This window comes from Gossypium hirsutum, chromosome A12 (genome assembly GCF_007990345.1).
Source record: "Gossypium hirsutum isolate 1008001.06 chromosome A12, Gossypium_hirsutum_v2.1, whole genome shotgun sequence".
Classification (NCBI taxonomy): domain Eukaryota; kingdom Viridiplantae; phylum Streptophyta; class Magnoliopsida; order Malvales; family Malvaceae; genus Gossypium; species Gossypium hirsutum.
In genome coordinates, this window is record NC_053435.1 from 87,758,393 (window position 1) to 87,776,983 (window position 18,591).

Genomic DNA, 18,591 nt, shown 5'->3' on the forward strand with positions numbered 1-18,591 from the left:
GGGAACCGTATTGTTCCTAAGATAGCGTACGTGCCGAAATACATGCCATGGTTTAGGATTCATGGCAAGCCATATTTATTACCGGAAAAGGAGAGGCGACGACAAATTCTTATCCAAAGAGAACGACGGGGCCCTTTAAATCCAAAAATAAAAGATGACGACGCAGGCCCATCAACAATGCCCACACAATCACCGGGCCCATCAACAGCGCCCACACAGTCACCGGGCCCAACACTTCAATCGACGACACCCATATCACAGCCTTTTTAGATTATGCCAAGTGCGTTTCTTAACTCTTATATGTATCATAACCCTTATATGTTTCTTTTTCCCAGTCCTATGGCAGGTTGTAATGCATGGTCTGGTTTATCTTCGTTCCCCATTATTCTGAGTCAACTGCCGATCTATAGGCAGCTGTTGCATGAGAGATCGCATGAGGCACCGTCGGGGACCTCTTCTTTTTATCAATCCCCGTCGCCTTATAGGATTCAAACACCTCCGCCATGGGTGATGCAAACACCTCCGCAGTCATTATTCTATCAATGTGGGTCATCCTCCCAATACCAACAACCAGATCCCCTGTCGAAGGAACCATAATCCCCGCTGGAGCAACCACAACCCCCGCCAGAAGTTGAACCAATGAGGAATCCAGGGCATAACTGTTGACGACCCCCATGTGGCACTGATTCCGACCGGCACCAATATTGACTTTTTTTTAATATATTTGTATAAACTTTTTTATATTGTTTTATTTAATAAAATAAAAGTTATTTTTAATATTTTAATTTTTATTTACTTTTTATATTTTTAATAAAATAAAAGTTCTTTTGAATAAGACAATATTTTTAATATTTTTATATTTTTAATAAAATATAAATAATGCAACATAATTTTATTACAACAACTATCAACTAAAGGTGTTCATGGGCCGGGCCGGGCTGGGCCTAAAAATGGGCCTAAAATTTTACTCAAGCTCGATCCAGATAAAAATACTAAAACCTGAGCCTGGCCCGGCCTGCCCGTATTAATTTTTATATTATTTTTAAATATATAATACATCAAAAATACTAAAAATATCAAAATAAATATTTCCCAACAAATTGAAAATAAATTTTAAAAAATATGTAGACTTAAATAACACTAAGATAAATGCAACTTAACAAGCAAATGCCTCTAAAATAATTAAAAAATTAACAAATTCCTTTAAAATAATAATAAAATTAACAATAAAATAAGTTTTATATAATATCCAAACAATAACAACAAAATAGCAGTAACATAATAGTAAAATGATAGCAAAATAGGGAGAAAACAACAAGAAAATAACATTCAAAAATAAAAATAAAAATAATTTTTTTTTTGTCCTTTAGTGAATTCGGGCAGGGCCTAGCCAGGGCTAAAAATATCTTACCCGAGGTTCAGCCCATTTTTTAAACAGGCCTTATTTTTTCCAAGCCCATTTTTGGGGCCTATATTTTTGCCCAAACCCTCCCACATTTTGGGTGGGCCTTCTGGCCGGGCTACATGAACACCTCTACTATTAGCTATTCCGATTTGGACATGATCGAGTTGTATGGTCTAGGTTCCTACACCATCCGCACAACTTCTGTTGGTTGGTTGTTTCTCGGATATCCATATTGTTACATATTTTAATCGAGCAAGATCGACCCTTTGGTTTGCGACGTAATACTCTATCCGGTAATAACTTAAACGGAGCAAGCGATACAGATGACCACTTACGTTCATTTGGGACCGGTGGGAATACGTGTCTCCACACGTTGTACATGTATTCTATTTTGTACACTTTGTCGACATAGCTCATGGGATCCAGATAGAAATTCTGACAAGCTATAATTTACATGAGCACATGGATAACGAAGTGCGTCAAACCTCCAACAGTCGTAGGTCCTATTTCTCAACTATACACGATATTGTTCACCAATAATATCTTGGTTTGGTCTGTCAAAATTCGTCACACGAAACCATAGGTTGTCACTATCGTAACACACTATGTGCATGGTGTTGACCCGTGCCTTCACCTTGTTAATTTCTTGCAATACCTTCGCGCACCATACATGGTCTCCTTACATTTAGCCTTTACAACTCGCTGCTCACTTTGGAAATAGTGTCGCTAAACAAAAATATGTCTCTCGAACAACCGATGTTATCGAAAAATGACGCGTTCCTTTTAGAATAGAATTTATGCATTCAGCCAGGTTTGAGGTCATATAATCATATCGTAGGCTGCCGTCGTATACTTGTGTCCACTGTTCGAAAGGTACGTTACAGAGGTAGTCTGCACCTTTTTCATTAACTAAACACAAAACCGCTAACATCTCATGAAAACAATCCTTACTTATCTCATACCCTAATAATATAAGTTGATAGCGAAAATTACATACCACTCTTCCATTCAGAATAAATTGCAATTACAAACGAAATTATACTAATAGAGATTAAATACCCATATTGGTCACTTGCTGTCGTTCAGTTGTAGATTGATATTGTCTGTAGTAGTTAGACGCAATGTGCCTTAGGCAATACCGATGGTGTGTGTGACGCCATAGGCTTCCCTGTCGCCAATTGTGGCTAGTGTTCCAGTGCCCTGATCTGATATAACGCAGATATCAATTTGGGGGCAGACATGACTCCTTAACCTAGAAAAAAAGAAATCTCAATCATCAGCTGACTCTCCCAATGTTATTGCAAATGCAATTAAAAGAATTCTTCCACTGTCATCCTGTGCCACAACTAGCAATAGTCAATGGGTATATCTACCATACATAAAGGTACTGTTAATTTGTACCAATGGCTTGCAGTATAGAAATGCGTCCCGGTATTACTTAAAACTCTAGAACAGATGCTTAAACACTTGGCATCCACGGAGCAATCGGTTGTTGTAGTACGCAGGTACCGTTTCAAGGTCTGTTATGCAACCTGGGACATATCTCTCCAGCAACTGACACCACTGCCACATTTTATTATATGAAGCGTCCCACCCATCATGCATCTTTTCAACGCCTTTTGCTTAGCTATCCAAGCCTTGCGGTAAGAGGGCGTATATCTCAATTAGCTACGAATATTGGCAATTAAGACCGGCACTGAAGTCCTAGGATCAACCTTCCCCATCGATAATATTAAGCTAGCTAACATATCTGAATCTATCTTAGGATGATCTTGTGAAACATTTGTCAACAAAGTACATTAAATAATGCAATATTACGTAATAACAGTATTATTCAAAAACCCTAAACACCTAGTGATACTGTATTGCCAACGCATGTATGTGGACCTTTGTACTTTTTTATCTCTCACAAGCCTGTATTTTTTCTCAACGAGACCATGATTTTCCATGAACATGTACTGTCTTACACTGCACACTTGGCCTCAAACTTATCGGATTTAGATTTAACCACGTTGTAGTTAACCCCGTTCATGATGTTATATTGTTTCAATGCACTAAGAAAACTATCCTTATTGGAAAGCTCATTACCAGCTTCCAATTCACCCGAATCCAATGACGAACTTGTATGGTCATGCCTTCTGTGTGGTAGATCTGAAAACACCAACACATTATCTTGAGATAGATCGACATTATGCATGTGGGCTAGAGGCGAGTACACCCTGAATCGCGGATCTTCTTCTTCTTCATCTAAACCCCCTTCAACATCTTCAGGTATGGTTGGAACAGGCACCGATTCAGAAAATAATGCAACTTCTGCACCATCAAGGCCGGGCTCTCGAAGTGGATCCATATCGGACTCATCATTCGACCCACCATCATCTGCAACGAACGAGGTCCCCTCGCCAGTAGACGTCGTAGGGAGTACATCATCCCTTTTTGTAGACGTTTCATAATGTCCCCAATCAGATATGGATTGCCAACCACTAGAAGTTGATGTCATTCCCCAGTACATATTTCTAGTATCAAACATTGACCTATCGAGGTGCATGTCCAATCCACTAACGGAGTGTTGTGCAGGGGTTGTGTATTATTTACTGTTACCAAACACGAGCGCTTCCATGTTTTGCCACCCACTAACGGAGTGTCGACAAGGGGTCGTGTATTCCTCTCGAACAGCAGTAGATGTTGAAGTCTTAAATGCATCATTTAGCGATAAAAATTGTACATATAACTTAGGATAGAGTGATCCACTAGCAAGATGAGTCTGCACCATTACCTCTAAGCTACAAGGACCTTTGATGTCGAATGAGTCATATCTCACGGGATCAACCGAAGCACAAAATTGATACTTAATAGACAAAACTTTCATTGGCGTCGTTCCGAAGATTTTATGCCTAACTCTTTTACGAAGTTCTGTCAAATCTATGTTCTGGTTAAAAACCAGTCACGCTGTGTTCTCCGATAAAAAAATAACGCTGTTCTCGGTGTCACAGATCTCACCATATAGTAAATAACAACACTAATACGTTCACTCATCTTCAGTTTCTATTCTACTTTAGCATCAATTTCTTTGTTGTAACTTGTGGAACCTGAGAATGAAATTTGGCTCATTTATAGTCTAAGGTCAAATAGGAACTACTATAGAAAAAGAGCGTCCACGTGGGAGTTTTTTTCAATAATTTTGCTGACAGTACATCCTGCTTAAAGCGTTTTGGACACTATTTGTTCAAAAACGTCTTCTTAAAATTTATTTTTTCAGATACTACTGTAGAAAAAAAAAGTTTTTATATTGCTAATATATTTTTTTCAAAACCCTAAACACAAAATTATTTTAAAAAAACTGACACATAATTTAATTATTTAACCCTAAAATCCTAAATCCTAATTTAATTGACTTTTTAATTAATAGTTGATTTAATTAATTAACCTTAAACCCTAATTTAATTACTTTTTCCTTAAACACCCTAAAATCCTTAAAACCCTAAACTCTAAACTCTAAACCCTAACATTAAAACTCTAAACCAAGCAAAAACTCTAACCCTAAAAAAGGGACAAAACGCATCTCTAGGGGAGTGTTTTGCTGACACATCACCTAAGAACGCGCTGATATGAACGCATTTTAGCGGAATTTGGCCCTTTACGATAAATAATCAGAAAATTGACCCATTTCCGTAAATAATTTTAAAAATGGGCATTTTTAGTTAAAATGGTCGAATCAATATTTGTTTAATATTTTTTTATGTTTTTTTAAAGAATAAATACGAGATATTTCTATACATATAATACATAGAGAAATCTTGAAGGATTTAAAAACAATTTTTTCTCATTTTCTCTCACTTTATCTATTTTTAAAAATTTTATATACTTTATTTAATTTTAAAAAAGGAATTTCAATTTTTATCATTTTATATATAATTAAGAATAAATTGATAAAATATAAAAATTGAGAATTAAAATTATTATTATACCAATTAAAAAAAAATACCCTCAATCACGTGAAAAAGTAATTTTGAAAACATTAAGGATTAAATTATAATTTTATTTTAATTGAATGAACAAAATGAAACTTAATGGTTTAGTTTACACCGATTATTATCATCATCATGCATGTTAGCCGGTAGTGAAGTTAGGAAAGCCCAATCTGGAGAGGCGGTCGCCGGTAGGGGCGGTTGCCTATATTTCATAAATTTAAATTATTGCCTGTTTCTTCAATTCAATTAAACGTAAGTAAATGTGAGATCTGGGGAAAAAACAACGGTTTTCCCCTAACGCCCGTAAGAGCCCTCATGTCACTACTCCGCTCTTTTAAAGAAACACTAAAACCCTGTTGCAATTCATCTTCATTTTCACAGCCTTCCTTATCCCAACAGCCACCTCTACCATCTGTAATAAACCAGAGGAAACCCCCCAAATCTTCGCTTTCGCGCCAGCTTCAACGCCTTGAACACGACTATCTCCCTTCTACACAGGAATCCCATTTCGAAAACCCTAAATTGTCCTTGCCCCAACTCAAAAACAATGCTCATATGCATGGAGAACAAGACGACGATGACCACCAAGAAGAGGCTGAGGAGGAAGAAGTAAAAGAATTTGGGAGAGCCGAATTGAGTCGGGTTCAGTTTGAGGATACGGGTCCTTACGAGCCGTTGGTATTGTCTTCCGATGGAGAATTTCCAATTATACAGGTCATTATTTTTATAATTTAATTGCTTTTGTGGGAACGTTTTATTTTCCTTCGAGAGTTGTTGCAGTAAGTTAAAGTTGCTATTTTGTTTTGGTTAATTGGTTGATTTTTATACTCTTTGGTTGTGACAGGTGCCTGCATATATTAACTGTCGGTTGCTTGCCTATCAAAGAGAGGGAGTCAAGTTTTTATACATGTTATACAGGAGCAACCATGGGGGCATTCTTGGTGATGATATGTGAATATTTTAATCCAATATTTTCACACCTTATGTTATTACTAAATTGTATATCAGCTTGTTTTCAAAGAATATTTGTTGGTTTGTTCATGGTCGGAATGCTTCTTTTTTTTAAGGATTGTAGTGATTTTTATATATTAATATTTATTAGTCGCTTACAGCCTCTGTAATGGAACCCTCGTTTTCATCTCATCTTGTTGTTTTTCAGTTTTAAATTCTTTCCTGCGCAGTCTTCTAACAAGTATGGCATACTATGTTAAAAGGACCTGCATATGCTTATGTCATGAATGTGAGTGGTATCATGAACCAAGAAATAGTCCTTTGCAGAGGAATGTACTAAGTGACAACTTAGAACACTTGTTTGACCACCTTAGGTCCTTCATTTCTATGTCATAGCATCTTTTTTATTTACCCATGCAAGTGTTTTTTGGTGGTTTCTCTTCTTTTCTTTATTTATTCTTTCTGATTTTTTACTGTTTCTGCGAGCCTTATGTTGTTTGTATTTGTTTAGGTGCACCATCTTTCAATAGGAACAATGGTTCCCTTTTCACCTTTTTAAAATAATTAATGCAGGGGACTTGGCAAGACAATCCAGACAATCGCATTTCTCGCTGCTGTATATGGAAAAGACGAGGAATATGGTGACTCCAGATTACTGAAGGAAAACCAGATTGGACAGAAAGGACCTGTATTAATAATCTGTCCCACTTCTGTCATCTGCAATTGGAAGTGTGAATTCTCCAGATGGGCACCCTTTAATGTCTCTCTTTACCATGGGTCAAGCCGTGAACTCATTCTTGAGAAGCTACAAGCTAATGGAGTTGAAGTTCTGGTTACCAGTTTTGACACATTCAGAATTCATGGAAATCTTTTGTCAGGGATCAAGTGGGAGATTGTGGTCGTTGATGAAGCCCACCGCCTGAAAAATGAAAAATCAAAACTCTATTCAGCATGTCTAGAAATTAAGACTCACAGACGGATTGGTCTTACAGGAACCATCATGCAGAACAAAATTATGGAACTCTTTAATCTCTTTGACTGGGCTGCTCCTGGATCCTTGGGAGCAAGGGAACATTTTCGGGAGTTTTATGATGAACCCCTCAAACATGGCCAGAGGGCAACTGCTCCTGAAAGATTTATTCGGGTTGCTGGTGAGCGTAAACAGAACCTGGTAGCAGTCCTTCATAAATATATGTTAAGAAGGACGAAAGAGGCGACTATTGGACAACTTATGTTGGGAAAGGAAGATAATGTTGTCTTTTGCGCCATGAGTGAATTGCAAAAACGGGTATATCAGAGAATGTTGCAGCTGCCAGACGTTCAATGTCTTATTAACAAGGACCTGCCTTGTAGCTGTGGAAGCCCTCTTGCCCAAGTAGAATGTTGCAAGAGGATTGTGCCTAAAGGAATTATATGGCCTTACCTTCACAGGGGCAGCCCAGAGGGTTGTGATTCATGCCCTTTCTGCCTTGTCCTTCCTTGCCTTGTCAGGCTGCAACAGGTCATTGACTTCCTACTCTTCTTCATCTCTTTATTTTTTCCCCCTCATAATTTTTAATGTTGATCCTTAAATAAAAATGCTTAGGTTCATTTAGGCACTCTAGAAACATCTCCAACTCATTGTTTGAGACAAGAACACCTGCTACATCAGTGCAATTCTGGATCCCTTTGACTAAAAACGCATACCAGTTCTATTTAACTGATGCATTTTCCTGCAAATTCCATTTAGTGTGGTAAAAGACTAGGAAATTTTCGTTTTTCAGGTATCTCACAGATTTATTCTCATATAAGCTATCCCTATTATTGCATTGATTTCAGATTAAACACTATGAGCATTGCATTACTCAAAAAATAGTCATTATTAAAGAAAATATTGTGTGACACGTTATATTATCTATATTGAGCATTTGATATTTAATAGTGTGTATTTTTTTGCATAAGCTTTTGAGCAGAAGTCTTGTTGTGTGGTTGGGGATCTGTCTTGTGCTTACTTTTGTACCTTCACTGCAGATTAGCAATCACTTGGAGCTTATTAAGCCTAATCCTAGGGATGAACCAGATAAACAAAGAAAAGATGCAGAATTTGCCTCTGCTGTCTTTGGTCCAGATATTGATATGGTGGGAGGGAATGCCCCAAGTAAAAGCTTTATGGATTTAAGTGACACTAGATATTGTGGAAAGATGAGGGCCTTGGAAAAGTTAATGTCCTCATGGGCGTTGATGGGTGACAAAATCTTTCTTTTTAGCTACTCTGTCAGGTAATATTCTTATTTCATACTTCAGTGCTTAGGTATTTTACATATTTTGAATTATCAGATTACTAGGCCATGAAACCTGGACCTCTATGGCCATATCTTGTGCTTACTTGCTATGCTAGCCAGATTTAAAACGTTGTGAAATACTTTCAGAGTGGCCAAATTCCTCGCATCTATGCATGCATTTCCTGAAGATGTTTTTTCACTTTTAATTAATATAAAGTATATAAGAAAACATTTTCCAACATCAATACCAGGAAAAGGATTTAGTAATATTTGTTCTGTACTCCCTGCTGCTGCTTCTTTCTTTCTTTTTTCAATTGAATTGAGTCCAGATCACCTGTCAAAACTGTTCCATCTACAATGTTGTAAGAAGTTGCAGAGACCAGAAACTCTCATCGGATTTTAGTATTTCATCTCCAAAATTGGGACTGAATGTAAACTTTAGTTAAAAGTAATTTAATAATTCAATGAGGAGGTTAAAGAATAGCTTGTATAATAAGCTAAACTTGTTATCATTTTAATCAAGTATATGAAATGGACTTTTTTTCTTTCAAATTTTTGGTGTTACAAGTTTGCTACTTCATAGCAAAACTGTTTTTATATGGGTCAGAGTTAGGTTCTTGAAGATTGAAGTGTGAATGATGTATTGTGCAGCTATCTTGTCAGTTGCGCCAATCTTCTCCTTTTTGCTTACTGCATTGAACAATTTTCAGGATGCTTGATATATTGGAGAAGTTTCTTATACGGAAAGGCTTTTGCTTTTCAAGACTTGATGGATCTACTCCTACTAACATGCGCCAATCTCTTGTTGATGAGTTTAACTCAAGTCCAAGCAAACAAGTATTTTTCGAATTAATTTGAACCATAGTGGCTTTTAATTTGAATTTCCATATCATTTTGATTCTCGTTTGGTTTCAGGTGTTCCTTATATCAACCCGAGCTGGTGGACTTGGATTGAATCTTGTAAGTGCTAATCGTGTTGTTATATTTGATCCAAATTGGAACCCTGCCCAAGATTTACAGGCCCAGGACAGATCATTTCGTTTTGGGCAGAGGCGACATGTTGTGGTTTTCCGCCTTCTTGCTGCTGGTTCCCTTGAAGAACTTGTATATTCACGTCAGGTGTATAAACAGCAGCTGTCGAACATTGCTGTATCTGGGAAAATGGAAAAAAGATACTTTGAAGGCATTCAGGTATAGATATGGGAAGTTTTTAGTCATGGCTAAACTACTCTCTTAGTTATCTGAGTATGTTTTAGATCTACCTGTATGCTGTTGCAATTTACCTCATCAACAAAATCCATTTGATAGACTAAGTGAAGCATATATTGAACTTGTGGCTGGATTTCAGATGTGAAATGGTCTCAGTCATCCTTTCTGAGTTCAAAGCTCTCTACATTCCATGTGACATCCATCTTGTTTTCAGGACTGCAAGGAATTTCAAGGCGAGCTTTTTGGAATCTGCAATCTGTTTCGCGATCTTTCAGATAAGCTTTTCACAAGTGAAATTCTTGAATTACATGAAAAGCAAGGGCAACAGCACACAGAACACGATGGTGATAAGCAGGAGCTAACCAGTCTAGGCTCCCTTCCAACTCCGACAGAAGGAAGTGAAACATTTTCTTCAGTGTCCAAGAATTTGCATCCTGGTGACATAGAGATTGCTGCTACTGATAAACCAGTTCTTGAGGACTTAGGTATGTTCATTTTGCTATGAATGTTTTCCTCTCCTTTGTTTGTGTTTACATTTAGTCAATGGCCTAGTGTTCCATTTGTATTTTTTTTATATCAATCTTTTCACGTGGCAAAGAGACAAAAGCTGAACTGGTTATATATATATATATTTGAGTTGACATGCAATTTGACTTTCTGTTCTGTGTTGTTTTAACAAGCCAACTGATAAAATGTGCTGTAGCATATGTTTGTTCAAATTGATGGGGAGAGAGAGCTCTTAAATCAACTGACGCTAGAAGATCTCATTCTCTTTATCTTCAGGTATCTTGTATGCCCATCGTAATGAAGATATTGTCAACAGTAGTGCTGGGATACAACAGAAAATAATAGTCCTTACTGGCGATAATAAGCCGAGAATAGACACAAATGCTTCATGGAAGAGGAAAACAGATTGGGAGGAAAATGACGTCTCAACCAGAGATGGTAAAAAGATTCAGTATGGTCGGCTGGCGCAGTTCAAGGGCATGGGAGTGGTTGAGTTTAGTAAGTGGGTACTCTCTGCAACTCCTTCAAATAGGGAGAGTTTGCTTCGGAACTACAAAAGAAGAAAAAAGGAGGCGTGAAATGATTGAAATGAGTGTTGGTAAGCCCAATCACGAACTTGTAAAGAAACAGGTTGTCCAAACTCGGCATTTCTTTTAACCCTTTTTTAAGTGATAGGTCTAACCCGATCTGTGTATAGTACATCCGAAGTTTTTAGAATCTGAACCCAGGTTTAATCTAATTAGTTCATATAGCCACCCGTAAGTGGTGATATCTATTAAGGGTGAGTTTGGATGGGCAGTGTGTTTACTTGCGGTTAGTGTAAAAATAGCGGTGGCGGTGAGATTAGATACTGTAGCAATACTGTAGCGTGAGACAAAGTGTAAACTAAACGCATCGCACCGCACTACACCGCCGCCCCAAACGAAGCCTAAGTTTGGGACTCAAATCCCAGTATCTATTGTCTTCGTTGTGCATTAAACAATAGGTTTAGGAACGGCAGGGCTAGTTGTACAACTGGCGTGGCCAACAAGAATGTAGATGTATATTATGTTGAATAATGTTTTTACATCACCTGTAATTTTTCCATCACATGCTGCTTTTACTATTATTATTTTGATAACCTTTTATTAAATGACTAATATACTTTTTATCAAATGATTATTATTTTAATAATCTTTTTATCATTTCATAGTTTTTAAATAAAAAGAATTAAAAAATAACATGTCTAAAGATTAAACCTACATTTAATAAAGTTTGTAAGCAAATTCTTTACTACTACATCAATAGTCATTCTTTAAGTAAACAAAATTTTTTTAACATAAAATGTTTTCTTTTACCAAATTTGTGTATTTATATTGTTTATGAAGTGTTTTACTGAGTTGGTATCACCTCAATCGGGTCATTAACTTGATTTGAAAAATTATAAAAATACTTTTTTTAATTAAGATAAATTATATTATTTGAAATTAATTTAGTCTTTTTATTTAAAAGAAAACCAATAAAATATATATATAACATAATTTGAACTCAACCAATTGAAAAGTAAAACTTTTAATGTATAACTCAATTAAAATTTTATTTTAATTTTTATTATGCACAATTTATTATCAGGGTCTATTATATATATTTATATATACTATTTATTAATTTACTACACAATTAAATCTTTATTTTAATACTTTTATATTTTAATTTTTATTATGCACAATTAAACTTCAAATTTTATAAGAGAATAAGGACTTCCGAGCATATTCTAACCTTTAATTCATTAGGTCAGAACTTGCGCCTGCAGCAGGTAAAAGTAAAACCATGAAAACAGAGCTTTTCTGAGTTAAGTTTGTGGAGTAACCCTAGAGCCGATACCCAACAGTTGAAAGCAAAACAAATCAAAAGAAAACCGATTCATATACTACAGATGAAAGCAGTGTTGAAATTATTGTCAACCAAAAACCAAAAGAAAAACCACATGGTCTTGTAACTAAACACATGTAATGTAACACTCAAAAGCTCAAGTAAATTTTTCGTCACCAACTTTTTCATATTAAATTCCTAATTACTGGGTACGGGGACTATCATAAGCACTTTGTCCTTCCAAAATTATTCGAACTTGGGACGCTAGATCATTCTTTAAGGCAGCAGAATCACCTTCCACATTAGCCGCCACCAGATCCATATTTCTTCCCAAGGAAAAGGACTTGCAGCTTGTCATAGCCAGCAAGCACACCAGCCCCTGCAACTGCACGAAGAATGTTTGCACCAGCACCCTTGAACAGCGATTTGGCACCTTCATTCTTGATGATTTGAGAAAATGCTGCCATCGAGCTCTTGTATTTCACTGCTTCTCCAGAAGTCATCATCATTCTTCTACGTACCGTATCAATTGGATAAGATGCCAGTCCAGCACCTATTGTGATACCCCAACCCAGCAAGAAACTTGCCAAGAAACTATCCTGTAAATGCCAAATACACGCACAGATTCAGGTTCTATGTTTCAACAATTAAAACTCCACATGGTTGTGAGGGCAAGTAAACAGATGCTTACCTGCAATCCACCAACCAAAACAACAGGCTTCAAAGAATCATACATTCCAAAGTAAAGTCCACGGTAAACAATAATTCCAACACATGAGATATTGAATCCTCGGTAAAGACCAGCAATGCCATCAGATTGGATGGTCTTCCTGTAGACATCAATTAAACCATTAAACTGCCTCTGACCACCCTTTTTAGCAGCCTTGTTATCATTAGCCAAACGTGTACGAGCATAATCCAGAGAGTAAACGAAAAGAAGTGATGAAGCACCAGCAGCACCACCAGATGCCAAGTTCCCTGCAAACCATTTCCAGTAGCCATCTCTGTCCTTCTTGAAGTTGAACATCCTCTTGAAATAATCCTTGAAGGCAAAGTTCAAAGCCTGGCACAAATATACAAGTTAAGCTTTAAGAGGAAAAAATAAAACAAGAGGAAAGAAAACAAAAAGATAAGTCCTTTGACGAAACTGACATAGTAAATACTAAATCACACATATAGCAATGTTGTCAAGAGCACAAAGTGCATCCATGCATTAGAACCCCTAAATTCCTTGAACGCATGACATAAGATCAATAACCTGAGTGATATAAGACACGACAGTTATATGTGCGTGTATTTTTATGTATCTAAAAAGTGGTCCAAATTATCTTACAAAACATTGCAAAATTTTTGCTTGCTTTGTTGATCAATATGCATATTTTCCTTATAACCCCATGCTTGTTGAATCTTCAAAAATTCAAAAGCAGAAAGTTCAATATCATCCCTTTTCTCACTAGTAAGAATACAGCTAAGGATAAACAAAAACATAAAAGGAAACTTTAATTATGCATATTGCCTTAGAAAAAAGGCATGACCAAGTGCACCTTGCTTAAAAATGATCTAGAACACTTTGCTGTCTAGTGCTAAGATCCAATGCTTAGGCACTAGGTGCACAACTCAACAACAATATAGCTAAGGATAAACAAAAACATAAAAGGAAACTTTAATTATGCATATTGCCTTAGAAAAAAGGCATGACCAAGTGCACCTTGCTTAAAAATGATTTAGAACACTTTGCTGTCTAGTGCTAAGATCCAATGCTTAGGCACTAGGTGCACAACTCAACAACAATATAGTTACATGTGCCTCAAAAGCCTCAATTTTTGGGGCTCGTTTCCTGCTTTCCCAACAAGAGGTGCACTGAGATAGCAGATAGCCGAGGGATATAACAGAAAACTCAGTAAAAGCAAAACTAAAAAAACACTTTAAAAGGGATTCCAGAGAAGTAAAAGAAAATACTAAAAGAAAGAAAAACAAGACAAAATCAACCTGTGTGGGGAAGTATCTGAGAACATTTGCAGTGTTGCCTCTCCAAAGAGAAATGACACCTTCATCCTTAATAGTCCTGGCAAAGCAGTCAGTAATTCCCTTGTATGGTTCAGACAACCGCCCAGCTTTGATCATTTCATCCTGATTTTGGATTAGAAGTTTTACCCGCTCAATTGGAGCAGCAGCTGTCTTGGAAACAGCTGCAGACACTCCTCCCATGAGGAAATCCACCATAAAACCAGTAAAACCTTTCTCTGATGGAGCTTGTACAAATATGGGAGAAACAGTGGGCATATATGCCAACCCAGTGGAATGACGTGATGGCTGTAAAGCAACATGAATTCCTCCATTGGTATAGGCACCAGTCATGTTATAATTCTGAGCAGGCAAGCTAGGCGTAAGCCTGGAAATGAAATAGGACTGTCCATGCATTTTATGGAACACTGATGGACGCTTTGATCCATCTGCCATGCTTACAACTTAAAATAGTGACCTGTAAGTTAACAGAATTAGAGAAAAAGAGTTTTAAAACATTGACAAAAATTAAAAACGTGGCCAATATAGGCACTCAAGACTTAAAAGGAATTGCAGGCAAGCAAATTTTGAAACTAATGGACTGAAAAGAAGGGAAAAGCCTGAACTATATCAAAAATGGAACATCCTAATTTAGCTTTGGTGAAATAGATAAAGCAGTTCTAAGCAAAATTTTAAAAGAAATCCGCATAATTCAAAATCATCCAACATATTTCCACATAGCAAACAGAAATTGGTAAAAGATAACAGATCTACGTGTTACAACAACTATTAAACTAACAATCTAATCACCATTAATTAAAACTATTATCGATTCATAGTAACATTCAGTTGTATGTCAGCTACTGATGAAAAGAATAAGACAACAAGAAGTAATAACCAAACTGACCAAAAACAACAAACAAATCAGAAAATAAATCAAGCTCAAGAGTGAATTTGGATTGAGATTTTCAGTGAATTTCTAAGCAACTAAACAACAGAGAAGAAAATTGAGGAGACAGAGTAACCAGAGAGGTCGCCTAGGAAGCTGTTTGACTACAACTACTCCTTCCAAACTGCAAGGAGAAATGTAAGAGATGAGCCAATTTATATGTCCGCATTTACGTTTAGGGTTTTTCTTCTCTATAATGACAGATTTGTCCTCTCTTTCAGCTTTGAATTGTCTTTGTGCCACCACTAAGCGTGGAGTTGATTAGGTTATCCATTTAAAATGTGTTTGAAATATTAGGCTCGAAAAAATGAGTTTGGATAAAAAAATATTAAGCTCGTTTCAAATGTGAGTCGACTTAGGGCTAAACATTCAAGGTTCGAGTCTGTCTCAGCCTCATACGTTTTTTAATTGTAATACTTTATATTATATAATTTAGAATGCATAAAATTAAATATATAATAATATATAATACTATTATAATATAAACATTAACAAAATTTAATATAGTTATATAAAAATTATAAATAAATAATTATTAAATATAAATATATATTTAAAAATTTTAAAATTAATATCAATGGGCCTAAAATGGGCTTAGGTTAACTATTTGTATATATGGACGGACTTGGGTAAAATTTTAGAATCATATTTTGAGCAAGGCCGAACTTGAATAAGTATAAAATGTGTTAATATCATGCTTAAGCCTAGCTCAGCCTATAAACACCTCTAGAATCTGACTAAGGCTCCCTTTAGATGTGTGGTTTGCTTCGGTACAAGATAGTCATTATCATATTAATGGATGTATCATTTTTTTTATTAGTAGTAGTGAATAATGATACCAATCTATTTCAAGTTAACATTTTTAATTTATCGTTATTTTAAAGAAATATTTAATATATGCATATAAAATATATTTACAAATATTAAGTGATTGAATTAAATAAGCTTTAAAAATAAAATATGCAATTAATGATATAAAATTAAAAATAAAATATTTAAATTCTTTTTTTTTTGGTTATATGGTATTTATTATATTGTCGGATCTACTGTTTATCAATTCAACCAATTATTCTAAAATCTATGGTAACAATTAAAGTGGTATAAGAACTTATATAGAGTGATATGCGAGTAATAACAAGTTAAAAGTGAAGGATTCTGTGTCAATTTTGATAATTCAATCAAGTGAAGTTTAATATAAAGAGTGGTTTTGATTTTCATAATTTTCATAGATTTAAGGTGTTATTTTTTATTAGATAAATTATATTAATGTGAATAAATTATTAGTAAATTTATATTTTGATCATTTAATTTAAAAAATTTGTAAATTAGTTATTGAATTATTCGAAAGTTTTTTATTTAAGTCACTTGATTATTATTTTTCTTTTAAAAGTCTAGCTAGAGAGCTCCAAGTGGTGATACAATAATCACTACGGTGGATCAATACCAATTAACAAGTAAAAGAGCATACCTTAGGTCCAAGCCGATTTGACTGTCAGTGTCAAAAATCATAAAAGAAAATTGTTTGAATTTTAATTCGTAAATTCATTATGTTCAAAATTGTTTAACAAAAAAATTAAATTGTAAAAGAGAAGGGAAATGAGAGCTTTTGATTAATGCAAACAGTGCGACTGCGAACAAAGAAAATCATACAATAACGATTTTAACAGTCCAATAACTATATAAAATTTAATAATTTTTTGTTTTATTCTTAGTGGCTTTTAAAATTTTCTTTCGTAACTTTGATCATTGGTTAATCAAGTTTTTAATTGTATGCATATGAAGTCAAATACAAAAGCAATGAAGTTACATATATGGGGAGGGATAATTTAGCGGGATATATATACACACAAAAGCAGTGAAGTTATATATATATATATATTCAATTCTTGAGCTTACACTCATTTTCTACTTAATAATTATATTATATTATATCACATAAAAATTAAATTTATATAATATATAATAATATAGTGTAAACATTTTTAAATTGTTTATGTTTGAAAGTTTATTTGTGTGTTTCAACATAGTAAAGTAATTAGATGAAGATGTAATTATTAAGATAGTAATCACACCCTCTTGTAATTAAACATATTTGACTAACGGAGTGTAATTACATTGGAATTCTCTATGTTATGTTTGGCAATATAAATTGTAACTACACAACTACATAATTTTAAATTCTAAAAAATATTAATTCTTATAAAAATTATTCATAATACTTGAGATAAAAATTCTTTAAATAGATAACAAAACCTAAAATCGGTTTATCGTGTATAATATGGTAGTCCAAAAGAGTATTTGACAATACAATTACTAATAAAGTTAACAAGACAAATGATTTTTGAGCTATTCTCACTCTAGCACTAAATATATAATCTTTGCCGTCATTAATTAATCATTTACCAAGTATAAATAATTAATAAGATATCATATAAATGCTATATAAGTCAATTAAATATTTAATAGGCCAAAATGTATGAAAAATCATTCCTCATTAATAAAATTTTAAAATGGTTTAAGTTAGATTAGTAAAATAATGTAGAATTATATTTAGAAAAATAAAATATGTCAAAAAATTAAAATGTTATTATTATACAAAAATAACTTCTTAAACTTCAATTATTTATGGATGTTTGAAAAGTTATAAGATAATTGAATTTAAATGTTATCACATGTAATTATTTGTATAATTACTCTAATTCTTACGCCCCTTAATAATTGGAGAAGATAATTGAGGCGTTCCAATTACACTCAATTCAAAGAGACCCACTAATTACAATAGTTATTCAAATATATCACATATGTGTAACTATAAGCAATTATATCTAATTTAAATATTAAGTGTGTGTTTATCATTGAGGTTAAAAAGCACTTTTCAACCCAAACCATGATTTCAAATGAAAAAAATTAGTAAATAAGCAATTTTTCAAACCAAATCTTAATTTCAAACTAGAATTTAAGTCAAGTTAAAAAGCTAAAATTTTTAGCTTTTGGCTTTTGAAAAAGTGCTTTCAATAAAATTATCTTTTTACCCCTCATTAAATATTCACTTTACAACCTTATGTTTAAAATAGATATTTTATCTTTCCAAAAGCACTTATGAACAGTAATAGTAAATAAATACTATCAAATTTATCAAAAGCACTTTATCACATCATTTTTTATGAACACTTTTCAACATTAATGATAAACTAACCTACATAGTCTTTTCAAATATTTTCTAAAAGAACAAAAAAATATATATTAAGATGTAAATAGCATATTTTTTTTAAGAAAAATAAAAAAAATATATGGGTAAACTTAAATTAATTAACTAAAATATATGTAGATTGAAATAAAATTTGAAGATTATATTTTGAGTTAAATCCAACTCTAACAAATATGAAATATACTAATATTAGAACTTCTAATGATAAGAGCAATCCCCTTCCCTCTCTTTATATATATGTACGATATAAATGTTACCTAAGATTAAAGTTGATA

General features: G+C 34.2%; 2 protein-coding genes across 3 annotated transcripts; one reads left to right on the plus strand and one right to left on the minus strand.

The window, feature by feature from the left end:
- The first annotated feature begins 5,474 nt into the window (after positions 1-5,474).
- On the plus strand, positions 5,475-11,393 carry LOC107934720 (switch 2). Its single transcript, XM_016867212.2, has 8 exons — positions 5,475-6,090; positions 6,221-6,327; positions 6,901-7,828; positions 8,338-8,585; positions 9,299-9,425; positions 9,504-9,779; positions 10,012-10,282; positions 10,581-11,393. Exons 1-8 carry the CDS (start codon positions 5,692-5,694, stop codon positions 10,880-10,882), a joined length of 2,658 nt encoding a protein of 885 aa, XP_016722701.2. The 5' UTR covers positions 5,475-5,691; the 3' UTR covers positions 10,883-11,393.
- A 797-nt stretch (positions 11,394-12,190) lies between these two features.
- Positions 12,191-15,341, minus strand: LOC107934717 (ADP,ATP carrier protein 3, mitochondrial). Of its 2 annotated transcripts, none has more exons than XM_016867210.2 (4): positions 15,185-15,341; positions 14,145-14,637; positions 12,847-13,218; positions 12,191-12,754 (listed from the first exon to the last, which is right to left on the minus strand). In XM_016867210.2, exons 2-4 carry the CDS (start codon positions 14,613-14,615, stop codon positions 12,458-12,460), a joined length of 1,140 nt encoding a protein of 379 aa, XP_016722699.1. In that variant the 5' UTR covers positions 14,616-14,637; positions 15,185-15,341; the 3' UTR covers positions 12,191-12,457. The 2 variants fall into 2 exon arrangements, with proteins under 2 accessions (XP_016722699.1, XP_040938924.1); XM_041082990.1 differs by having other exon boundaries at positions 15,067-15,243.
- Positions 15,342-18,591: the final 3,250 nt, after the last annotated feature.